The sequence below is a fragment of the Mesoplodon mirus genome (genome assembly GCF_964341445.2).
Source record: "Mesoplodon mirus genome assembly, chromosome: X".
Classification (NCBI taxonomy): domain Eukaryota; kingdom Metazoa; phylum Chordata; class Mammalia; order Artiodactyla; family Ziphiidae; genus Mesoplodon; species Mesoplodon mirus.
The window spans coordinates 36,011,193-36,037,703 of record NC_138981.1 but is presented as its reverse complement, the minus strand read 5'-3'; the positions used below and the strand labels follow the sequence as shown (position 1 = coordinate 36,037,703).

At 42.0% G+C, this 26,511-nt stretch overlaps 1 protein-coding gene and 1 long non-coding RNA gene across 2 annotated transcripts in view; one reads left to right on the top strand and one right to left on the bottom strand.

The window, feature by feature from the left end:
- The window catches only part of LOC309796877, a 175,120-nt gene extending 162,066 nt beyond the window's left edge, over positions 1-13,054 (top strand). Inside the window, exon 3 of the long non-coding RNA XR_014292516.1 lies at positions 12,239-13,054. This is a non-coding gene — a long non-coding RNA (uncharacterized lncRNA). The remainder of the gene's footprint in view (positions 1-12,238) is intronic.
- OTC (ornithine transcarbamylase) overlaps positions 1-25,717 on the bottom strand; it is a 65,452-nt gene extending 39,735 nt beyond the window's left edge. The window contains exons 1-4 of the mRNA XM_082610286.1: positions 25,516-25,717; positions 18,136-18,274; positions 16,587-16,668; positions 5,417-5,504 (exon numbers count right to left, since the gene is read on the bottom strand). Coding sequence (XP_082466412.1) covers positions 5,417-5,504; positions 16,587-16,668; positions 18,136-18,274; positions 25,516-25,592 — 386 coding nt within the window. The 5' untranslated portion in view covers positions 25,593-25,717. The remainder of the gene's footprint in view (positions 1-5,416; positions 5,505-16,586; positions 16,669-18,135; positions 18,275-25,515) is intronic.
- Positions 25,718-26,511: the final 794 nt, after the last annotated feature.

The window sequence follows — 26,511 nt, the reverse complement described above, 5'->3', positions numbered from 1 at the left end:
ACCAATGGGTAGTCACTTTTTTAAAAAATTTATTTATTTATTTATTTATTTATTTGGCAATGCCACACAGCATGTGAGATCTTAGTTCCCCAACCAGGGATCAAACCCATGCCCCCTGCATTGGAAGCACGGCATCTTAACCACTGGACCACCAGGGAAGCCCTGGGTAGTCACTTTTTTTTTTCCACCAGGCCCCCAAAGCAGTGAGACAGGCAGACAGAGAAGCAACGCCGTTTATCAGTGTCAAGTGTGCACTTTTCTCTTGATTCAAAAGGGCCAGCACTATCATTTAAACATCATCCAATCTCTTTGCATCTTACAGAGTTTAAGGTCTACAAAAAGCAAGGAGGAAATTGCTATGGATTGTACCGTAATATCGGCAGAGTAGATGCCATTAAGATTCACTTCCTTGCTTCTCCTGTTCAATTACTTCTGTACAAGGCAGTGGATTTCTCTTGTCTTCTTCAGTTTAGATTTACTGAATTTCTGAATCTCAGCCATATCTTGTTTGTCAGAGATTTTGGCAGATTAAGCAGGAATGGGATGCACAAAAGAAAGTCATGTTTCCACAATAGCTACTCTAACCCCTTTTCTGACATCCCCATCTACCATTCCAGCCTCTTCTGTTATTGTACTAACCTTATTTACCTTGTACCCTAACGATTTCCTCCTGTCCCTCCCTAACTGCACCTGTCCCCAAGGTTCAGCCTTCTGGAATTCTCACACAGTGAGACTCTGCAGCTCATTTTCTACCACTGAGTTTATACTTCTATTTCTCCAGCTATCAACTTTACCCGAATTCTTTATCTCCAGTGGCTCGTGGACGTTTGTACGTGGAGGTTCAACATTTAATGCAATATGTCCAATACCTGGGCTATCACCTTCTTCCCGAAGCAGAAACTCCTTTCATTTTCCTGCTTCTGCTACTATATACATATATATTTTAAGAATAACAAATCTGAAACCATTTTGCCTGCACTATCAGTGTGCCCTTCACATTCAGTTAGCATGAAACCATATACATATCTTACTAGCTGTTCCTTCTTTACTAACACACTAGCAGAGATTGACAGCACAACAGCCAAGATTACTACACAACCTCCCAATTCGGGGTCTCTCAAAGTGTGGTCCTGCCCCTCTTGCAGCAGAATCACTTGAGGAGCTTGTTAAAATATAGATTCCCAGATACCAACTGAACCCTAACCTGCAAAATTAGAATTCCTGAGTGTGGGGCATAGAATTTTGCCTTTTAACAGGTTCCCCAACATAATTCTCAAACTAGCTTTAGAACCCTTGGAATTCTCTCTCTACCTCCTATCTCTACCCAGATCCAAATGACTCTGCATCTATCTACACATAGTTTACACTGGGACACACCTCTGTTTAAGGGCTATGACTTTAATATGTTTGCTTACATTTGAGAGGATAAAGTGGACCTTCGACATCGGAACTCCCTCATTTTATAGAAAAGGAAACTAAGATCCAGAGAAATTTTCACCCATGGAGGTCACAGAGTAGGTAAGTGGCAAAGCTTGGACTAGATCTCAAGTCTTTTGATTTCCAAGCCACGCAGAAAACAGTTAACATAGCAGTCCTGGGCTTCCCTGGTGGCGCAGTGGTTGAGAGTCCGCCTGCCGATGCAGGGGACACGGGTTCGTGCTCCGGCCCGGGAGGATCCCACATGCCGCGGAGCAGCTGGGCCCGTGAGCCATGGCCGCTGAGCCTGCGCGTCCGGAGCCTGTGCTCCGCAGCGGGAGAGGCCACAACAGTGAGAGACCCGCGTAACGCAAAAAAAACAAACAAACAAACAAACAAAAAACACAGCAGTCCTGTCCGCTGTCCTTTGAAAGGCCTGAGCGTAAGATTGGCCCTTGGATGGCGTATGGGAGCTTCAGTTTGGGGAGGGTTTCCACCATTCCCAGGACTGATAAGAGTAACTCCCTGTGCCTAAAATGTTTTTTGTAAACAATATGGTTTAAAATGAACACCTGCTTTCCTTCTGGGAGTCTGGAATTTGGGTACATGTCAAACAGAGCATGCTATGTGACCATCCCCCAATAAAAACCCTGGGTACTGAGTCTCTAAGGAGCATCCCTGCTGGATAACATTTTACATATGTTGTCACAACTCCTTACTAAGGGAATTAAGTGCATTCTGAGTGACTCCACTGGGAGAGGACTCCTGGGAGCTTGTACCTGGTTTCCTTCAGATTTCTTCTCACATGCCTTTTCTCTTTGTTGATTGTGCTTCGTATACTTTCACTGTAATAAATCATAGCCACGCGTCTGACTGTATGCTGAGTCCTGTGAACCCTCCTAGTGAATCATCAAACATGGGGGTGGTCTTTGGGACCTTGCAGCGCACAAGCCAATGTTTTCTGTAACTCATTTCACTGCCACTCTCATTGACTGTATAAAAGAGACAGTAGGGGTAAACCAAGACAGCATGGCCTTCAAACAACAGCATGATTTAAATGCTGACTTAGCTGCTAAGCTCCATTACTCCTCTGAGTCATGGTTTCATCATCCTTAAAATAATTGGGCCAATAATACTTACTTTGTAAGTTTTCTTTTTTTTTTTTTTTTTTTTGGCTGCGCTGCATGGCTTGTGGGATCTTAGTTCCCCTACCAGGGTTTGAGCCTGTGCCCCCTGCAGTGGAAGCACAGAATCTTAACCTCTGGACCGCCAGGGAAGTCCCTGTAAGGTTTTTACAAAGATTTAGCAATAATAGTACAAGAGGTCCATAGTATACACCCTTTAAGAAGGAGCTATGGGGCTTCCTTGGTGGCGCAGTGGTTGAGAGTCCGCCTGCCAATGCAGGGGACACGGGTTCGTGCCCCGGTCCGGGAAGATCCCACATGCCGCGGAGCGGCTGGGCCCGTGAGCCATGGCCGCTGAGCCTGCGCGTCCAGAGCCTGCACGTCCGGAGCCTGTGCTCCGCAACGGGAGAGGCCACAGCAGTGAGAGGCCCGCGTACCGCAAAAAAAAAAAAAAAAGAAGGAGCTATGATTATTTTCCTTCGAGTCTTTTGGATAAGATGGAATGACCAGAAGGAATTCTATGGATCCAATTTTATGTATCCATGTATCCATGTAGCAATGGAATGTATTATATGGACTAAAAAGTCCCAGTCATATTGGGACTTGTGAGCAGATTATTTTTCCTAGGATCTGTGTAGAGCTCCTCTAACTAAGGACTTGCAGTGCAAGTTGTGTGGAGAGCAAGCATGGAAAAAATATGTTTTTACTCATCCTCGGCTTTCAACCCATGCTTGGCTATTCGTCTCTTGCTTTTGGGGTCCTGCCTACTCCACTGATTTCTGGGCCCTGACCTCTTTCTTGCTGCCAATGCACACTCCTTAGCTCTTTGTTGGATGTTCATCTGTTCCTCCAGCTGTATCTTCTTCCAACCACGAGTTCACACATGACTCATTCACCGTCATTCACTTGGTCCTATATAGAGGATCCCCACTGAAACTTCTTTCCTGGCTGTGGCCCTGGCTTCAACCCCTAACCAGCTTGTAATATTTGCTCTTGAATAAAGTATATTTCACTTTTGTGGAAACAGTTATTAGGCAAATATAATTCCAGTCAGTGGCAGCATATTTGGAAGAAAAACTCATTTATGTTTATTTATTCTTTTTGTCCCTTGCATCCAGAAGATGAACACAACACTTGTTAATACTAACATTGTCCCATCTGAAATAACGTAACTAAAAGGTTTAAAGATGAGTTATTTCAAATCTCTTCAGCAATTCAAATGAGGTGTATTTTTAGTATATACTAGGGTAGCTGCCATAAAAAGCAGCCAGTGTCTGCAAGGAGTTGCTTTATGGCACATCGTTTTCAGAAAATAATCCTTAGTCTTAGATATCAAGGGCGAAATATTTAAACAAAGACATTTGCTCTATATTTCTCAATCAGACATGATACAATAGTGAGGGCACTGCATGGGGAGTCAGGGGACCTACGTTTCAGTCTCTAACTATAGTTTAGTGGTTAAGAGCCTTTTCCCACCTCCACTTTCATCTAGGTAGGGCTGAGCTAATAGTATTTGCCAGAAGAATGTGAGTGGAAGTGATTGTGCCACTTCCCTGCTAATGTGGCTTTAAAGCAAGCATCCTGTCTCCATGCTCTCTTCCCCTAGCTCCTGGCTGGATGCTGACACCCAGAATAACCTTGGAGGCCACATGTTGAAGACGGTAGGACCATTCTCATCCAGAGTTCCTGAATGGCCACACAAATAATCAGTCCTTCCGTCTTATCAATCAGGAATATTTGCACTATGTTAAGCCATTGACATTTCGAGATTTTTGTGTTATAGAAGCTAGTATGTCCCTAATTAAGTTGTTTCACTTCTTTATGCCAATATATTTGGGTTGTTATAAGGATTAAATGAGTTAGAACAATGCCTGACACAGAATAAATGTTCAATAAATGGTAGCTATTAATATCACTACCTGCTCTGATGCTAGCAGGTTATGGGTCATTGAACATGTCAGTTTCCCTGGACCTCCATTTCTTCAACTGTAAAACATAAGAGTCATGCTTGGACTTCCCTGGTGGCGCAGTGGTTAAGAATCCGCCTGCCAACACAGGGGAAACGGGTTCGAGCCCTGGTCCGGGAAGATCCCACATGCCCGGAGCAACTAAGCCCGTGCGCCACAACTACTGAGCCTGTGCTCTAGAGCCCGCGAGCCACAACTGCTGAGCCCGCATGCCACAACTACTGAAGCCCGTGTGCCTAGAGCCCGTGCTCCGCAACAAGAGAAGCCACCGCAATTAGAAGCCCGCACACCGCAACAAAGAATAGCCCCCGCTCACTGCAACTAGAGAAAGCCTGCGTGCAGCAACGAAGACCCAACACAGCCATAAATAAATAATTAATTGATTAATTAATTAATTTTTTAAATGTCATGCTTGATGACCAAATTTCCCAAAGTTTGAAATTTTATAATCAGAAACCTCTTCAAATTTCTAAGAAAAATTATTATCTTAACCCATGGAAAGTGGCCAGAGGATGAGGGAGAGGCATTCAGAACATCAGGTAAAGAGGGAAAGAAGGAAAACAGAGAACAGTCCAAAGGACGCTGAGACGGAAAACCACTATTTAAAGAGAAGCATAGGGCTTCCCTGGTGGCGCAGTGGTTGAGAGTCCGCCTGCCGATGCAGGGGACACAGATTCGTGCCCCGGTCTGGGAAGATCCCACATGCTGCGGAGCGGCTGGGCCTGTGAGCCATGGCCGTTGAGCCTGCGCGTCCGGAGCCTGTGCTCCGCAACGGGAGAGGCCACAACAGTGAGAGGCCCATGTAACGCAAAAAAAAAAAAAAAAAAAGAAAAAAAAAGAGAAGCATATTTTCTTTTTGACATTTATCCATCAATTCTGAAATAAGCTTCAAAGAGAAGATTTACAAACCGTGCTGTGTCCATGAGACTTTCATTCACACCCAAATGAATATCTTGTGTGGTAAGAAAACAAGGGTGTCCTCCCAGAAGTGCAAAGCCTACAGTAAAAGAGAGAGAAAAAAGGCATTTTGAAAAAAAGAAAGTAGCAAACAAAATTATGAGCAATCAGCACCATCTCAATTGAAAAGTCAAAATCTTTCAATCTGACCAGCCTCTCTGATAGGGAATTCCCAGGGAAAGCATAATGAGGAACGGAGAGAAGTAGATGAAATTTTCTGTACCAGCACTTAACTCTCCTTCAGATATGTGCCCATTTCTCCACCCTCTTGTTCAGATCTGGGCAATATGGGGCATGTTCTCATTTGGAGACTATACCTCATTTTTTTTTTTTTTTTTTTTTGCGGTACGCAGGCCTCTCACTGTTGTGGCCTCTCCCGTTGCGGAGCACAGGCTCCGGACGCGCAGGCTCAGCGGCCATGGCTCACGGGCCCAGCCGCTCTGCGGCATGTGGGATCTTCCCGGACCAGGGCACGAACCCGTGTCCCCTGCATTGGCAGGCAGACTCTCAAGCACTGCACCACCAGGGAAGCCCTATACCTCATTTTTATTCTTTAAAATATATAATGATGTCCACCAGGAAAATGGGAAAATAAACTGTAGTATGGGATGTCATGGATTACAATGGAATACTATTCAGTAATGAAAAGGAATGCACTACTATACACACAACATGGACAAATCTCACAAACATTATGCTGAATGAAAGAAGCTAGACACAAAAGAGTACATAGTGTATAATTCCATTTAGATGAAGCTCTAGAATGGGCAAAACTAACATAGAGTGGCTGAAATTAAAACACTAGTTGCTTCTGGAGAGGCTGATAGGCTGGGAAGGAGCATTGGTGAACTTTCTGGGGTTACAGGAATACTTTATACCTTGACAGTTTGTACGTTACAAACCCATATACGTGAGTATATGTATTCTTCAACACTTATTGAACTGTACACTTAAGGTCTGTGCATCTTCCAGTATATAGATTATAGGTTAATTTTTTTAAATAAATTTATTTTATTTATTTATTTTTGGCTGTATTGGGTCTTCGTTGCTGTGTGCGGGCTTTCTCTAGTTGTGGCGAGCAGGGGCTTCTCTTCATTGTGGTGCGTGGGCTTCTCATTGCAGTGGCTTCTCTTGTTGCGGAGCACAGGCTCTAGGTGTGTGGTCTTCAGTACTTGTGGCACGTGGGTTCAGTAGTTGTGACTCGTGGGCTCTAGAGCGCAGGCTCAGTAGTTGTGGCACATGGGCTCAGCTGTTCCGTGGCATGTGGGATCTTCCTGGACCAGGGCTCGAACCCGTGTCCCCTGCATTGGCAGGCAGATTCTTAACCACTGCACCACCAGGGAAGCCCAAGCCCTTAATTTTTTAAAAATTGTAAATAAAGTGAGTATTGAAATGGCAATTTCAGGTCACTAGAAGTCAGCAAGATCAGAAGGTCATTCAACTGCTGTATTTATCCTCCAACCAAGACAGGACTAAGCACCATTCACATGTTGCCCTCACCAGTTTTCAACCCTCCATGGGATGTGAGATTATTGCAGACATCTGAGCAGATGAGGATGGCTCCTTCCCCACCCTCATAGCACATTCCACTGGTCTGGGGAGGATGACACAGAGAGGGGCCTGCCCCAAGCCATAGCTAGACTCTGTGGTAACAAGGAGAGCCCTTTTACCACATACCCTGAGGCAAAATTATGGGAAATGGTGACATCCAATCAGAACTTTACTTTCTCATTTGAGACAGGTTCAATAGGCAGGCTTTCTTAGATCTACAATGTAAAGGCAAATAAGTATAATTACAAGATAGAGACTTGTCTGAGGAATTTTGCAAACATTACTTTTTTCCTCCTTATTGTAATATACCTACCTTTGTCTTTTGGAAAATATGCAACAGTCACAATTTTCTAATCCTACTTGTTTCCCATGAGAAAGGAGGAAATCATTAATGTCATGGTGAGTTGGGGGACAAAGAGTTTTAGACTCATGAAGGGGAATTTGACCCAAAGTCTCATGAAACAGCCCACTGAAACCTTAATGCAATTTGAATAATGCAATTTGAATATGGATAGGTGATATTAACAAATGATATTAACAAATCATTTTTATTAGGTGTGATAATGATATTGTAGCTATACAGAAAATATTCTTATTTATTTGAAATATGCATACTGATATATTTTGAGGTAAAATTTCATTGTAGCTTTAATTTACTTTAAAGTATTTCACTAACTGGGACTTCTCTGGCAGTCCAGTGATTAAGACTCTGAGCTTCCACTGCAGGGGGCATGGTTTCGATCCCTGGTTGGGGAACTAAGATCCTGCATGCCACGCTGCGTGGCCAAAAAAAAAAAAAACATTTCACTAACAAAAATGAACAGATAAATCAAAGAGGCAACATATTAACAGTTGATTGATGTAAGGGGTCTTGGGGTGCTCATTATGCTAATCTTTCTACTTTCTGTTCATTTGAAAACTTTCCTAAGTAAAACAACAACAAAAAATCCACGACAGGGCTTCCCTGGTGGCGCAGTGGTTGGGAGTCCGCCTGCCGGTGAGGGGGACGCGGGTTCGTGCCCCGGTCCAGGAGGATCCCGCGTGCCGCGGAGCAGCTGGGCCCGTGAGCCATGGCCGCTGGGCCTGCGCGTCCGGAGCCTGTGCTCCATGGCGGGAGAGGCCGCGGCGGTGAGAGGCCCGCGTGCCGCAAAAAAAAAAAAAAAAAAAAAAATCCACGACAAAACAATTGTTCTCATTTCTTTTACTACATTAAAAAAATAATTATATTCTACCTATTTCATACTTAAAAGTATTCTCTTAAAAATGCCCCTACCAAATGGTTTTTTAGCTACAGGCCACTATGTTCTGACTCTAGCAATGACTAGTCAGCACTACCAGGTGCTGGCACTTCAGAAACTTTCTTCCATTGAATCCTTCACTCTGACAAAGAGCATATTAGATATTATTATAAGAATTTTATAGACAGGAGTTTTGAGAGTCAAAGAGTCTAAAAACTTGTTCAAGATTGTTTTTAAGAACCTAGAGCTTTCTCCTAGGAGAGCCAGCCCCTAAGCCAACTTCCATTGGGATCTACAGAGACAGGACAACATAGTGGAACTGGATTCAGTCTTCATCTGAAAATCAGGCAGTTTGCCTAGAGCCCTAAGATCCCTTGCAGATCTGATGTGCCACATCCCAGGTAGAATGAGAGAACATGAAACACACAAACAGTCCTACTTGCTCTGGACCTTGTAATAAAGAATCTGACTCAATTTATGATGTTTGATTGCTACCCACCGTCACTCTCCCTTCTCCTCCCGCCCTGTGCACGGGCATCTTCACCCCAGCCTCACCCCACAACCACAATAAAAGCACAAGCCATATAATTTTCCTGCTCTCTAATGCCACTTTGGGACCAATTTTGGAGCTAGCCCTACTCTCCCCAGAAAGCCACATTATGTGAATAATAAACCTTTTCATACCCTCTTGGTGCAAGCATGTTATCCTCACTGTCAACAGTCAAACCAAATTTTGGTGGGAGGCACATCTTGTCTCTGTGGAGTGACCACAACAGGTCCTAGCCTCATGGCATGGTTCTAAAATTTATTCATTCATTCTAAAAGTATGTGCCTGGTGCTGTTCTAGGCACTGTGAAAAGCATTGTAAACAACAAGGTACAAGTCCCTGCCTACTTGGAACTTTCATTCTAATGGGGGAGAGATAGATAATAAACTGAATGAGTAAATTAAATATCTTGTATGTTAGATGTTGACAAGTGCTACATGAAAAATAGAGCAGGGAGGGAGGATAGGGAATGTAAGGAATAGGAGTTATAATTTTAACGTGGTCAAGGAAGCCACATTGAAACATACAAGACAGTGGGAAGAGCATGTCTTGAGGTCCTGAGGAAGGGTCATGACTGGTGGATTCACGGCACAACAACAGAGTTAGTGTGGAATGTATAGAGTGTGTGAGGAGGAGAGTAATAGTTGGTGAGGCTGCAGAAGGAAGGTGGGGAGGAAGCAAGAGCTTTGACTTTTGTCTGAGTAAGATGGGAAGCCATCAGAGGGTTGGAGTAGAGGATGACATGATTGGACGTATGTTTTAATAGAACATCCATAGTGGGGCAAGGGCAGGAGCAGGGAGACCAGTCAGGAGACTTGCAAAAATCTGGCTGAGAATTGATAGCTTGGACCAGCATAGTAACCACTGAAGCAATGAGAAAATGATTGGATTCTTGATATATTTTGAAAGTAGAGCCAGCACTAGATTGATAACCTTACTTCCCACCTCAATGAAAAAAATGGTAACAGAGAACTTCCAGATTCCATCACCCCATTTCTGTACTTGTCAGCATCTGTACCCATATATTCTGCTTCCCTTCCTGTTCAGCATAGATGAACTTTACATACCCCATGTATGAACTAGAAACCATGCCCCCTCACCTACTCAAGAATGTTGCTCTACCAACTCTCCCCTTTCTCTCTTACATTACCTGCATCGTGAATAGGCTATTCTAATTTTTTCACTCATTAATTTAAAAAATGCAAACTTTCTCGTGTCCTTATTTCCCCTGCCGGGTATCCATTTAATTCTTTGCAGCCAAACTCTTGTTTTTTCTTTCTCTCTCCAGTTCCTCATCTCATTTCCTTCGAATCTATTCCCATAAGTCTTTGGCCCCCCAACATGGCACCAAAACTCCCCTCACCAAGGTTACCAATGACTTTCACATTGCTACATCTAGTGGCCATTTCAGTTCTTATTTTTCTTGACCTTGGAGCAATTAACAAAGTTGTTCACCGCCTTGTCCTTGATAAACTTTCTTCGCACACCATCCAGGACACCACACACTCTTGCTTTTACGTCTACCTTGGTAGTTGCTCCTTCTCAATCGCCATTGCTGGTTCTTTCTCTTTTCCTTTACCTCTTAATGTCGATGTTCCCCAGGGCTAGTCCTTGGTCCTCTTCTCTCCATCTACACTCATTTCCTTTATAATTGTATCTGGTCCCATAGCCTTAAATACCATCTGTATGCTGATGACTCCCAAGTATTCTAGGTCAAATTTCACTCCCCTACTCCAACTAATATCCAGCTGCCTCTTCAACATCTTTGCTTGTGTGTGTCTAAAAGACATCTCAAACTCAATACTTCCAAAACTGAACTCTTGATTTTCCCCTCCATCCTGCCTGACCTGCTCTATCCTGCTCCATCCTGCCCACAGTTGCTCAGACAGAAACCTTGAAGTCATCCTTGATGCGTCTCTTACCTGATACATCAGGAATCTTGTTGGCTCTCCTTTCGAAACATATCCCGAATCTGGCCCTACTATGCCTTCCTCTGCCACCACCCTGGCCCCAGCCTCTATGTCCTATAGCTACCTATTGACATCTTTCTCTGCTTCTATCTCATCTGCACCCCCAGCCCCAAAGTTTATTTTCAACAGAGCAGTCAGAGAGATCCATTTAAAATGCAAGTTAGATCACATTCCTCCTCTGTTCAAAACCCTCCAAAGATTTCCCTATTGTACTCAGAGTAAAAGGCAAAGTCCAAATAATGGAGTACATGTTTCTCCCTCACTTCCAGGCAGTCTTCTCCTTGCTGAGAGCGCTTATCACCTTCCAACGTGATATATCATCCACTTAAAATGTATTATGTCTATTGTTTATTGTCTGTGTACCAACTAGAATGTCAGCTCCATGAAGGCAGGGATTTACCTCTCTTTTTTTCACTGATATATCAATCTCAGGAACCTAGAATAAATACTGGTACATAGTAAGTATTCAACAAATACTTACTGAACAAATGCAGGAAGGATTTTTACCCTGGAGAGAGGACCCATTCTTTTCACTTGCAAACATCTCCTAATTTTGTCAATGGAATTTTCTATTACAAGTGAAGTGAGCTAATGTGATTTAGTGACGATTATAATCACTAATCACTCTTGAGCCCTTAATCTATTTCGAAACAGGGAAAGTCACCTAAACAAAAATGAATACTGCACGTTCATCAAGAAAGTATTTATGGTGCACCTACTATGTGCCTGGCACAGGGATGAATGCCATTGAGGGTTGGGGACTGTGGAGGAAGATTTCAGAGAAAGTTTAAGGCCTCCCGGCAAGTTTGCTTGAAGTCATACTCTTACTTTGACTAGAAGTCATTTTGCTGTGACAACCCAGGATTTGTTTGTTGCCTTTTCATTTTTCTCTCTGTGCTATAACGAAGATTCCCGTCAAGCCTGGACTTATGAGGTAGGGGTAGGAAGAGAGGTTACAGAAAGTGTTAAGAAATAGGAGTTGAAGCTGTGAATGAAAAATGTTGCCTGCCCTATCAGCACACAAATGATGCTGTGGGCTATCATCAGCCACTACCACCGCCCTGAGGGAACTCCGGATGGAGACAAAAGGGCTGCCCACTGCCAAGCCCTCAGTCACTACAGCCACCCCAGCAGTGCACCCTGAGGGGACTCAGGATGGGAAAGAACAGGATACTGGCCCTAGATAATTAAGGTGCATATCAAAGGAATGATTTCCATGAGCCCAGATTCTTGCTTCTTCCCATACATAGAAAAGTGCTAAATTCAATAACTTGAGATGTCTGGTTTTCTTTCATTAACGGTAATTTTTTGACGTTCCGACTACCTGGATTTTGTTGCAAACGCTCCTATATATCCTGGTTCCTCCCTCACCTCTTCAGAACAGTCCCTCAGAGCTGCCTGAGAGGCTGCCTCCCAGGCTTAAGTCCTCAGCAAGTCCACCGAATAAAACATAATTCTCAACTTTTAGGTTGTGCAATTTTTTTCAGTCGACAAAGCCTTCAGCAGTTCTTGAAGAAGATTAAATGGGAGGACATTGCTTCTAAGAAGGAATTGCCTCTGCAATTTTTGGTCACTGATCGAAAAGAAGCCTCAGACCCCAGTCCAAAAGTACAGGTCAAGCATTCACCAGTTCATCAGACGTGGATGGCATTAAGTGGTTCTGGAAGGTGTCAGAGGTTCTGAGAAGCCACCAGGAGCTGCCATTGCTGAGGAAAGGAAGACAGCTGGACGGGTCTCTACTCTCTCTTCACTCTTCATCCAGAGGAGTTTCTTTTTATCGGTTTCACTTGTTTATGCGTACACATCAGATATTTTTGAACAAAGGATTTCACCTGTTAATATCTTAATTTCTGTCTGGGAAAATAAAAGTCCATCTTATTTTACTGTTTCTTTTCCTCACGGATCTCTGCAAGCTTTGGAAGAAGGGATATAAATAGAATTCACGCTCTGGAAGTGTAAAGGCTCTGAGAGCTCTTGCTGGTAGAATTAAGGCAGCTATTAACCTCTCTGTGCTTCACTTTCATTCCTGCAGCATAGTATCACGTTTTTTATATTGCCACCTCTGTAAAGATGATGAATTTGAAACAGCTTGGAAAGCACTAGCTTCCATTTCACCTTGAAAGTCAAATACCAGTGTTAAATAATGAAAAGAACCATCTCGTAGGATGCCGTGTGCATTTTTCCATCAGCTACTGCACTTACCAAGATTAATAAATGTATCCACCTATCTGCTCAATTAATTTGCAGTAAAAGAGTATAATCATCAGTAGACACACAGGAGAATTGTGCACTTTGGCAGGCAGGCATACACAAAGAGTGGGTGAGGAATGAATAAGCTACAACTACACACACAGCAACATCGATACAGCCCCCAAACATAATGCTGAGCAAAAGAAGCCATACACAAAAGAGCATATGCTGAATGACTCCATGTCTATAAAGTTCGAAAACAGCAAAACTAATCTGTGAGGTTAGACGCCAGGATAATGGTTACCCTTTGGGGCAGAGCGGGGGTCGGGCGGGGGGAGTAGCAACTGGAGGAAGATACAAGGGAGGGCTTCTGGGTGCTATTCACATCCTGTTTCTCTATCTGGGTATTAGTTACAAGGATGTGTTTACTGTAATAATTCATTGAACTGTACACTTAATGATTTGCGCACTTTTCTCTAGGTGTCTTCCATTGTAATAAAAATATTACGTGGGCAATTAATATGGCTTGATTTGGGTGAAGAATTTTTTGAAATTAATTTTTATTGGAGTGTAGTTGATTTACAATGTTGTGTTAGTTTCTGCTCTACAGCAAAGTGAATCAGTTATACATATACGTATATTCACTCGTTTTTAGATTCTGTTCCCATATAGGTCATTACAGAGTACTGAGTAGAGTTCCCCATGCTATACAGTAGGTTCTTATTAGCTATCTATTTTATTGGGTGGAGAATTTTATTTTGTCCCCCGAGATAAGTATAAATGCTGCTGTGTCTTTGCAACTCAGGCCTGGGATGGAAGCCTCAAGGACTGTCCTCTGAGGATCACCCCATCCCAGAGGCTGACACAAATCTGGGATAGCAATTGACAGTTTTAATTACATCCTAGTTTCATTCTAAATACCAAGGTAACAGGCTTTGAGGAAAAATTGTGTCAACCGACAACCATTAAGATGCGCGTGTACACAGTAGAAATGCTCTGCCATGTTGGGGGTTGAGGTTTACCATTTCTGTACGCATTTAAATCAGCTGCTTACTCTGACTGATTCTCCTACTGTTGAGTTTGGCAGGATGCCATATGCAATGAGACCCATGGGTATTTATTGAGGATAGTGATGAATACACTGTGAACCATAACTTTTTATGGTCATATGTTCCTTTTCTCATATATTTGTTATAGTTTGTAATTTTGTGCAGATTTCAGAGCATTTTTTTTTTTGGCCTTGCCGCACGGCATGCAGAATCTTAGTCCCCCGACCAGGGATCAGACCTGTGCCCCCTGCAGTGGAAGCGTGGAGTCTTAACCACTGGACCGCCAAGGAAGTCCCAGAGCATTTCTCTATAGAAAACCATCATTTAACAAAATGCTTAATGCCACCTGTAGAAACAGCTTTATTGGAATAAAACATGACTAATAAATGTCTGAATTAAATTAGACACTTAAAAAATACATATAATAATAGCTTCTAATCCTGAGTCTGCCATTTATTAGCTATATGTCTGTGGGCCTTTTGCTGAAACTATTTCAGCCTGTTTTCCTCAGTGGTCTCACCCTCATGGAGTTGTCATGAGGATTAAGTGAGATAATCCATGTAATTAATGTAGCGCACTTAGCACAGGGTCTGTACCCAAAAGCTTATTAAATCTTCACTCTTGGTTTTATTAGTAGCTTAACTACCACGTTATATGTGCATGGTAAAACTGATCACTTATTCGGGGTATTTAAATCGAAAATAACATTTGAACAGAGAAACGCAGTAGACAACACTAACAACCAAGAAAAAATAATCTGAAAGAAACTTAAAATTGAGAAATTTCTATATATTAATCGATTCTTTTGATGACTTCACAAAAGAACACCTCTCTTAAGTACTAATGATTTTAAAAGATGATAACCAACGTTGAAAAGGAGCAGAATTTCAGAATTACTGACTGGCTCATGCAGTATTCATTTTCCCTTGACTGAACATCAGATGTCATTGTGACCTTTTAAAGAACCCAGCTTTAAAGAGCAAAATGTTCTCAGCAGTTTTCTTCCTGGGACTTTAAAGATTAGATGACACCTTATATGTTTCCTTTCTTCCTCCTTCCTTCCCTCAAAGGGCAAGGGGAGTGCATTAGTAAGAACAGTAAACTTGAGATCTGAATCCTGGTGCCAACTTGTATTAATTGCATGAACTTAGCAAGTCACTTGATCACTCTAAACTCCATTTTGTTATGTATTTGAGGTACCTCATTGCTGATCATTACAAGGCAAGAATTACATGAAGTAGTTGTTTGCTTCTGAACCCTAGAAAGCTCTGATGCTTGTAAGTAGGATAAGATATGCAAAGGATCAACCAACATGTTTTTGTTTGTGGTACCTTTTCCTCAGTCCTATCCATTTGCCCATTTGGGCAGTCATATTATTGATTCAAGGGAGGTCTGATGGAGCAGAAATGCAGAGAGAAACAAGAGGTGATGTATGGCTTATGAGTTTCAAAACAGACTTTTTGAAACTCATTACAGAGATCATAGTTTGAGAAAAAAGAAATTTTGAGTTTCAACAGCTTAGGATTTCAGGCACAAACAACAGACTTGAAAGAATACATGGATAATCAGAGCCAGTTTTTCCTCTTGCTTTATCACCTGGGAACTGGAAGGGGAAGAAAAGCAGCAAGAGAGAAGAAGCAACAGAAATAGACTTTTGACACTGTACCCTGCTGTCTGTCCCCCAGGCCAAGGACTGAAGGGTGGGAAGCATGATGGAAATTTCAGATGAGTTTGGGGAACCCCAGAGCTGAGATCACCTGTGTCTTGCTTTTAAGACAGCGTTCTAGGAGGGAGCAAATGTTCTAGAACTCCCTAGCACCCAGAAGGAGGAAGGAACGATAGAGTAGAGAGAGCCTTGCAATATCTCTGTGCCCACTGTGGCGTGCAGAGCTGCCAAGAGGTTGAGAGAGCCAAAGCAAGAGATATTTCAGATCCTGTGATCAAAGTAAAGCAAACTCCACAGTAAATGGGAGCCAGTCAAGGTCAAATAGGTCAAGGTCCAGAAGTCTCAGCAGATTTCAGCATAGACATGTGATGATGATGTCCTGATGACCAGTGACCAGATCCCCATAGCTCTGGATGCCTGGACATTGAGATACTCTCCAGGACTTAACCATGACTGTGGGGAAAAGGGGAAGAGACCCTAAATTGACACAGTAAACACTTAAACAACTGAGGATTGCCTAGCATTGCAGAGATTGTTTCCATCATCCAGCAAAATTGATACAAACAAGGAAAAGTTCTTTACATGTTAGAAAAATACACATTCCTTGCTTACATGAGTTGGAGGCCTGAGAATTTATGCCAACTGACATTCTGTACTGAACATGAAGAATTATTTGGGACTTCTACCCAAGTCCTCATGGAATCCCTAAGATGAGACTCATCCTTCTGCTTGCAGCTTCTATGAGAATTGGAAAGAGCATTCAGAGGCTTACACTGCTAATTCTCAGTGACAATATTTGCCCTTTGTTGTTGCCAAAGAGACAAACAAATCCCCCCACTGGGCTACTCCTCCCAGGTCCTCACCCTCTGGCCCCCTCTTCAACACAAGTCCAAGTTTGTCTATGGACTCACCTGTTTCTGTGGACAATCTTGTTCGAGTACTTCTTTTTTCAAAAATCATGCCTAAGGACTTTCCTTGCAGTAAAGGCAAATACTGAAAGTCAAGGACAAGAATACAATTAAAATGAAATATACATTCTATATCCAATAGCAAGGATTATGTTTCAAAACTTATTCTTTACATTATCAGAAAATGTAGAATAATGAACACTGTTTCCAAACAAGTGTTCAGATGTTATTTAAAAAGTAAATTTAAAGTGTTTTTTTCATGTTGTATACAAATGGGGGAAGGGAACAGGAATTCCCACAGCTTACTGACACGTAATGAGAAAGTAGTATTAGTTGCTCTGGGTTCAACCTGAACATTTGTTCCAAAGTTTATTAATATTTCATACTGGAGCCATCTTCTTACTTAAATCCGTGGAAACCTCTACCAGTGTTCAATGACCCTGAAGATGCTTGGTTCAGAAGTGTTTTCTCAGCTAGGAATGTGCTTCTCTGTCACAGCGTGGGGTACCCAGACTCCTAAAGATGAAGCTCCAGAGTTTCAGCTACACTTTCATCATTCATCCTTGTGAGAGTGCAAAGACTTTGTTTCTAGAAGTCATGTGGAAACCATCTGGAGAGTTTGGGTGTGGGGTGGAGCTCTACCTCCTTCCTCTTCTGTAGATGGACTTCCCCATAGGATGAGTTCTAGAACAAACACATTCCTGCCAGCTAACCTTCCTCACCACGAAGTGTGAAGAACAAAAAGCCTGGGATCTTGGGGGACATTTTCTCCTTATTTCAAGGTCTTCTATAGGAACCCATAGCAGTTGGAGTCACTCCTATTTTCAGTTCGTTCTTAGGAACTTGGAGAGCTAGTGAACTAGATAAGAAAATCAAGGTTGTGTAAAACTTTCTCAACCTGAAACCAGCTCTTTCAAATGCTTCTGAACAAGCTTGGAATATGAAAACACTTTCACAATTAAGCAGTCTAAATGAAGCTGCTGCATTAATTAAGCATGTTTCAAACATAAATTGCTCAAAATGCAGAATAATGCTTCCAGCAAGGCACCATATCCCATCTCTTCTCCTACTTGGTTACCATTTAATTGTTTCTTTGCTAATATAAATTTTTTAACACTGTCACATCATCCTGAATTTTTTAAAATTATCCTAATGATGATATATCTGATATTCATCCACAATTGAAATTTTGTTGCTAGAAAAAATGTATCATCCTTATTTTTCATTTGATAGAAAACACACAGAGAAAAGAAAGAAGGTATAAAAATAAAATCTTTCCAGAGAAATGATTTCTTAGGTTCTGATTCAGTTAATAATGACTTTCAACATTCCACATGAAAGAAATGCAATGAATTGTCATTAAATAACTGATTTTTATGCTTTTTATATGCCTGTACACTCAGTGATAATCAATTATCTTGCCTGTGTAGTTTCATTACTTAGCTACTGTTTAGGAATTTTAATGTATTTTCTTTTCCCTCTTTCTCTGGAAAGGCTGTCTTTAAAAAGGCTGATTGGTAGCAGTGGAAGGTAATGTGGAAATGCTACATACCTCTCCTTTCTGTTTTATCCTGAATTTCAGATCTGCTGATAGCCATAGCATATACTTAATTTCTTCTCCTGTAAAGTTCTTTAGAGTGAGGAGGTCACGACCCTTTAGCTGTACTTTATTTTGTAGTGGTTGTCCACATCTACAAAAAAGAAAAAGAGAACTATATATTTAAGAAAACAAAATCTATGTCCTATGGTAATTCACTGTTTAATTCTTGACACAAAACATAACAACCACATAGCAACATTGCAAATGTGTAGCCTCATGTGTCTCTGCAAAGTGCTAATGCCTTAAAATTGATATGGCTGTGGTTTACATTTTAGATAGCCAGTATTCTGAATGTTGAGAGAAAAGAAAAATTTGAGGAAAGAGGCTGAATTCTTCTCGGCTGGAAATAACCATATGAGTGGCTTTGTTATGTATTAGTTAGGCAGGTTATCTAAACTCTCTCTGCACCTAAATTCCTCACCTAAAAAATGAGTATAATAATCTTATAGGGTTGTTATAAGGATGAAATGATTTAATACATGGAAATCAGACAGTGTCTGGCATATAATAAGTATTTGATCAATTTTAGCTATTATGATTGAAATCATTCAGTGGTACAAACAGAATTTGTTATGTACATACAATAGAAAACAATTTCATTCTTTTCCCTCTACTGCCCTTCAGATCTATGCTTGAAGATTTGTTCTTTATTGTCCCTGGTCAGATACAATGGACCCTGTGGCTTTTCTATTAACTTTTAGGGGAAAAAAAGTCCTCTGCTTATTTTATTCCTTCAAAGAGTCTCAGTAAAAGCATGTGTAATAATAACAATGATTTTTTTTTAACTTTAAGAAATGTACTGCAGGGCTTCCCTGGTGGCACAGTGTTTAAAAATCCACCTGCCAGTGCAGGGAACATGGGTTCGAGCCCTGGTCCAGGAAGATCCCACATGCCGCGGAACAACTAAGCCCTTACACCACAACTACTGAGCCTGTGCTCTAGAGCCCGCGAGCCACAACTACTGAGCCTGCGCACCACAACTACTGAGCCCTCGTGCCACAACTACTGAAGCCCACACACCTAGAGCCCATGCTCCACAACAAGAGAAGCCACCACAATGAGAAGCCCATGCACCGCAACGAAGAGTAGCCCCCGTTTGCCGCAACTAGAGAAAAGCCCGTGCCCAGCAATGAAGACCCAATGCAGCCAAAAATAAAATAAATAAATAATTAAAAAAAAAAAAAGAAATTCAGCAGATTTCTGAGAATAAATTTAGAGAGATCCACCATGATGGATTTTCAATGCCATGACTAAAGTCTGGAGACAAAAAAGATACCAAGAGCCCCCCCAAACAGAATTAATGTTGAGGCAAGAGCAAGTATGGCCTGTGGCCTAGGCTGAACACAGGACCTAAGAGTCATGGAGGAGCCTTGACTGTGGTCTAGTATGTTGCTAAAGCTGAAATCCTCTAGGGCTCAACCACTCCAGTATTGTATTTGCACTACTAGGAACAATGGTTGGACATATGCATGTGAAACAAAAGCATTATAACCTTGGATCCTATGTAGAGCAGCCTGTGTCAAGTGCAAAAACCTGGAAAACTGGTGAGAGGACCTGGTGGGATAAGTTTTTGCCCATAGCACTATGAGGGCCAAATCCGAAGTACATTAATAATGAACTATACCAATATTTTGGTTACCTCTTTCCGTGAACCCCTTTTGGACAGAGTAAGTCCCCTGGGTTCTTGGGGACAAAAAGAGTGGAAAGGTAGATCTTGTAAATCTGTCATACTAGCCTGTGAGGGTTGGAGTAATTAACTGGAAAATTTTTTTTAAAACTGTATCTCACCTGGTGAGGGGGGTCGTACTGTTTACACCATTGAAAAATCATTAGAGCAGCCACCACCTTTCTCAATTCTGTCCAGGAGGCGGGGCAGGAAATGTTGTCTTGGGAAAAAGAGTTGTTTTTCATAGATATCAAGAGCTAACCAGGAAAATTTATCACTGGAAGGAAAGCAAACACAATGGTTCCAGTTTAAATTCCTATCCTGTTTACTGTCTCCTCATAGACCTCCCCTTGGCTCCAAAATGGAGTTGCCACACCTCTTTCCTAAGCTACTTAAAAATTAGAGAAAAGTAGAAAACCTCCACAATTGTACCATGTTGAAATGCCTCCTCCACAGACCCCTTTTTTCCTGTCTGTATCAAGCATTTCTTGCTTTCTGGTGATAAACTCACACGCGAGTTAGCTAGGTAAAACCGCTGGCCTAAAGGGCTATTAAGTTCTCAGAGAGACCCGGTGCTTCAGTTGGAAGCAGCCTACTCTAGTTCATGAGCCAGACCAAGGCCAGAATCACTATTTTAGTGTTCCCATAAAATGCTTGGTCTCTTTGTACTCAAGTGTGTCTCCTTGGTAAACCAGACCTAAACCACATTATCATTCTTCAGCCAACACATAACGGGGAGAATACAATATTGGAGAAAACAATGGGAACCACATACAGATTTTCTGTCAAAACTGTCATGGCAGTCGGTTATAGCAGAGCTTTTGAAAAAGGCAAGACTCGTTCGTTACATTAATTTTATCCCTTGAAAAAATAATTACAGAGATTTCTTGACCCCAAATCACTGAATGCTAAGAAGTTAGGCCAAGGTAATAGTAGACCCTTGTGTTAGCTTTACCGAAATATCTTCCTAGCTAGAAAATGGAAGAGTATTCTCTATTGGCAGAATGAAACCTTTCATTGCTACAGTCTGCATTTTCCAATTCTAGTAAATTGTTTGGAGTAGCGGGGGCGACCTGGATGTGTTCCCTTGTATAATTGTATTTTGTTGGAAGAGAAAGTGCTTAATTCGAGTAAAATGTGGTCAGTCAGAAACTGACTTTGCCAGAGTAGGAAAAAATTCAGTGTTAAATGATATTTTGATCCCCATGGAGAGTTTGAGATAAAGACTTTAGCTTCTGGAGGCATAAGAGAGGGCCAATGGGCCTTATGGCAGAGATTTTTGTGTTTCTTTAACATTGCAGACTCATACAAAAGGCATATCTTCTTGGTGTTTTTTTCTTCTTTACTGAGATTTCTTTACTGAGATTTTGGCTATATCTTTAAAAAAAAGGGGGGGGGAGGATGGGAGGATATTGAGCAAGGGGAGATTGGCCAATTTGATCAATTTGGAAGGATCGAATTCATCAAAGCAGTGGATTGAAAAGAGCAGTGGTTTTAAATATTCAAATTCGAGTCCTAGTTCAACTATGACCTTGGGAAGATCATTTTCCATTTTTGGCATTAATTCCTCATCTGAAAAAGTAAGAAAATGAACTACAAATCAGTGATCCTTCATGTCTTTGTCTTCCACAACACTCTTGAAGTTCATAAATACAAGATTTCCCACAGGCCATACTGGAGCCATCTGAATTCTCAGTGGCCCAAATTTAATTTCATCCCTTTCTTTCCATCCCAGAAAAGTATATTGCAACGCATGGCAGGGAGAGTGACTCTCTTTTCACAAAACCCTTGAATATGATCCTATTGATTTGGAAAATAAAAGCACAAATCATTTCCAAATTTCTCTATTATTATTATTTATTTATTTATTTATTTATTTATTTTTTGCTTTACACGGGCCTCTCACTGCTGCGGCCTCTCCCGTTGCGGAGCACAGGCTCCGGACACACAGGCCCAGCGGCCATGGCTCACGGGCCCAGCCACTCCGCGGCATGTGGGATCCTCCCGGACCGGGACACAAACCCGTGTCCCCTGCATCAGCAGGCGGACTCTCAACCACTGCACCACCAGGGAAGCCCTCTATTATTAACAATAATAATAATTTATTAATAAAAATATACCTGCAACCTTTGTCACTGTTGCCACATGCTCATATGTGGTATAAATTACTATTGATCACTGGGTAACTAGATGGTTTCTAAGATACCTTAGATAGTCAGTATTCTAAAACTGTGAAACTTTGCCCTCATCTGAAAATTGAAGAGTGGGGTGAGGATTCGTGCAGACCTACTATTAAAGGGCTGGAAATGCGAAACTGTCGAAAATCTGTGGCCGCCTCTACTTCTTTTATCTTAAATTATTAAATTACTAAAAATAACAAACTAGAAATAAAACCCCAATTCTACTGTTGGCCAAGGGAAACATCATGACCCCATTCCATTCCTGGTCTCATGCCTTGTATAATTTTCTGAAGTGAAGAAATATGTTTTGTTGTTGTTGTTTTAATTAATTTATTTTTGGCTGCGTTGGGTCTTTGTTGCTGCGCACAGGCTTTCTCTAGTTGCGGTGAAGGGGGGCTACTCTTCGTTGCAGTGCGCGGGCTTCTCATTGCAGTGGCTTCTCTTGTTGCGGAGCACGGGCTCTAGGCGGGCGGGCTACAGTAGTTGTGGCTCGCGGGCTCTAGAGCGCAGGCTCAGTAGTTGTGGCGCACGGGCTTAGTTGCTCCGCGGCATGTGGGATCTTCCTGGACCAGGGCTCAAACCCATGTCCCCTGCATTGGCAGGTGGATTCTTAACCACTGCGCCACCAGGGAAGCCCCAAGAAATATGTTTTTTAAAAGGCACTCATTTTCAATTATGATGGAAAATGTAAATAATCAAAGAGGACTGTTTTCTCTCCTCTACACAAGAGTGTGGATGGCCTGTAATTGCTTCTGCATGTCCACGTATGTATAGATCGGCATGTGTGTGGGATGAAGGGAACTTAATGAGTTCTGTAAGCCCTTAGGGAGGCCTGGAATGAAATACCTGAAAACCAGTCACCTCTGGCTCCAATCCATAACCTCCACAGAACTGGGTGGCTTAGCTCAATATTCTCTGAAGAAATTTCTATTTGTGAGATGAAATCGAACTGCATTTACAAATTGGTCTCCTCTGATAAAGAAAGATATTATTTTAGTGGTTTCTTTAAAAGCTATAAGTGGTTTCCTTAATAGGAACAAATCATAGGACACTGTCTATTATCCAAACACAGCCAGGCTCTAGAGCCTTGTTTGTGAGATGAAAAGCCTATGGATTGGGTGTTCTCGGCAGTCTTGGTGTCTAATCCTATTGATTTTGTAAAAAAAGAAAAAAAAAAAAGAAAAGAAAAGAAAAAAAAACTGGCTAAAAATGATTGATCCGGGAGCCTGTGTAGATGGCTTCAGCCTCACTTGAGCAGTCATTTTATCATGCCCATGTGATATGGCTGCTCGCTTCAAAACTGTGCAGTCCCTATTTTGTGGCATCGCCAAACCCTAACCACATATTTCCTACTACTCTCTAGCACTACACTCACATGGTATGTAACAAGCGCCCTCCGCCTTTCCCAAGAGAGACAGGGGTGGGGAGGGGGGAATGGGGGGAGTGGGGGGATGCGGAAGAACCCGAATCTCTGCAGAAAGCTGAAAATCAAAGTAAAAGTACCATACAGGCAGAGATAATGGGGAGATTTTCTCTATTGTTAAGGGGTCGTCAAAGATTATAGGTCTTATTGGAGATCAGCAATTCTGAAATCATCTAGCTGGCAGGTAGGGTGGCTAACAAAAAGAGCAGGAAAGAAAAATACTCACGCCACCTGAAAAGGACACCATTTCAGAGTTATGCCATTTTTCAATAGAGACTCATGCTCTGTAGTTTCTAATGACATGGGTGATTCGAGGCTTTCATATTTTCAAATAGCAGGTATGGATTTGGGCTGATTTAGCCATGCTTTTGCCTCAGTCCCCATTCACTGTGAGAGATGGCTAGCCTGGATTTTCAGAGTCATAGTCTGGCTACTGCATAGAGAAAATAGAATGTTAGTAAATGCCAAAAAATGCCTAAATATTTGGAAGAGGTTTTACTTGCAAAAATTTAACCTGTAATAATGGTAAAAAAAAAAAAATCAGTCATCACTGTGATTTTCAAAAAAGAGTGTAAGTTTAAGCTCCAAGCTTTGGTTATTCATTCAGTTGATTATTTCCAGCTCAGTGATGAGTCTTTGTTAAAAACTGTGGAATGAAATTTCATCGCACTTTTATCTGATGTAACTCAGTGGGATGGAATGATAAAATAATGAACATTTGCCTGTCACTTGACAGTTTTCACACACATTATCCCACTGATTATTACTAGACTGTGACTTCATGTGTCTGGAATGAAATAACTTATTTACCTTATTTACCACTGTATCTCCAACACCTTGCTTAGGGTGTGGCACAAAGTAGGTGCTCAGTAAGTATTTATTAAATAAATGATTGAACCACCCTGTGATGTAGGCAGAACAGGTATTACTCTTTCTCCCATTTTATAAGTGAAGCAACATCACAGAAAAGTTTAGTGACTTGCTCAAGGTTATATAGCCAGCGAGTGGTAGTGCCAGGCCTTGAACCCAGTTCTTTAGACTCTAAACCTGAGCTTTCCTCCAGATTCTTGGTTTATATAGTCTAACTCTGGCACTAACTAGTAAACCCCATAATCTGTCTGGGCCTCATTTACCTTATCTGTAAAATAGGAGAAGGCATTATTCTGTGGCTCTGAGGTCCCAACTTTACAATATCATTTACAATGTTGTTCTGGCTTCTGAGTGGTGCTAATGGTAGAGTCCAGAGAGTCCAGAGCTGTCAGGCGGCCAAGAGAAGGGAAGCCCAGGGCCACAATCACAGGGCCACTTCCTAACAGTGGGAGAAAACTTCAGACTAGAAGCTTCTAACTTTAAGAGTCATTGAGGTCATTTTGAGGTTGGTTTCGGTTGTCAAGAGGCACTGGGAAAATTCTGATTGTTAACAGGCAGTTACTCTAGAAGCTTTCTGGCAACAATGTCCAGATTTGATGGCCTTGCTTCCCCGATTAACCCATCACCCTTGTCCTCTTCCCCAGGGACACACTCCACACCACCTTCGACTGCAGGCATAGCCAATTGGCTGTGAGGAAGATGCAGCTTTGTAAATATTTATGTAGTCGTTCTTTTGGGGTCTGTTTTTTTTAAAGATCGAATCAATCCCCATGCCCCAGAATGATATATTGTTTTCAGGCAAACCCAAATACAAGCTGAAGGCCCTGTGGAAATTAGTTCCTCTCATTTCCTTCAGACAGTTGCTCCTTTAGAATGTACACAAATGGAAGATGTCCAGAACATTTAGTCTGTTATACGTGCCACGGTTAGTAGCCCCCCACCCCGCCGTCACCTCCCAGCGCCCCATGAAATCTGATTACAGAGGACTGAGAAATGAAAGCTCAGCTGGAATTAGAGACAGCTGTCTCCAACAAGGGTAGAACCTGGCACTATACCCTGCAGAAAGAGGCCTTAGGAGGCTGCACCTCTCTGCAGAATAGAGTTTCATTTATCACCACGGTTCCTAAGCAGAATAGAGTTTCATTTATCACCACGGTTCCTAAGTCAGACTCAAATCTCTGGCCATCACTTACCGATAATTTCGAACCGCGAAACTGTGACCGTTTCTAAGAGCTGCCTTGTTCAACAGGATCCTCAAATTAAACAGCATATTCTTTCGATAGTGAAAAGGATGATTCTGTGCTCTTGAAAACGCCGCACGAAGGTAGCCAGTGGGGTCCACCTGAAAGCTAAGAGTCCTTTGATTACAGTGAGAGAGCAAAGGTAATATCACCCTTCAACTACCTTATCAAATTCCCCTGGTTAGAGATACTGCAGGGCAGGGTCCAGGAGCATTTGAACTTTAAGCCAAGCTCCATCCACCACTGTGGGGTTTTTTTGTTTGTTTTGGTTTTTGTTTTGTTTTTCTTGGAGAAGGAATCCTGACTCTTTTGGTGCTCAGACTCCTCATTTTTCATAATATATTTATGCTGTCACATACTTGTACAAAATCAATTGACAAGTACTCGTTGGGTGTATAATATATGCAAGACACTGCAGTGCTGGCTGCTGTGAAGGTACATAGAAATAACTCATTCCAAAAATGCGAATTGGCAGTGCAAAACCCCAGATGTAGACGTGACATCCCTGAGTATTTCCAGTGATATCACTTTCCTCCATGTCCCAGCCTTTCTACAAAAACAAATAGAAAGATGTGCCCTGGAAGGTACTTGTGTGTGTGTGTGTGTGTGTGTGTGTGTGTGTGTGTGTGGCAAAAAGCTGGAGTGGGGATGGAGATAGAGTAAAAAGATCTCTGTCCTGGGGCTCCCATTGTGCCTTGCACATAGTAGGTCTTCAATAAATAAGGGGTTGCCTATTAATTCCATCAGAAACCCATACTCAGCAGAAGCGGGGAGGTGGGGTACCAAATGTTCCTCCCCTGGCAGCCTCTCCGGATCACTAAGGGGCCATCCAAAACTTCACACTCATTCATTCATCCAGTTAGAGATCAGATATTTTCAAAATCTATTCTGTGTCAGATACTGGGCTAGGCTGGAATTTCAGGGACGGAAGATGATCTCACCTTTGCA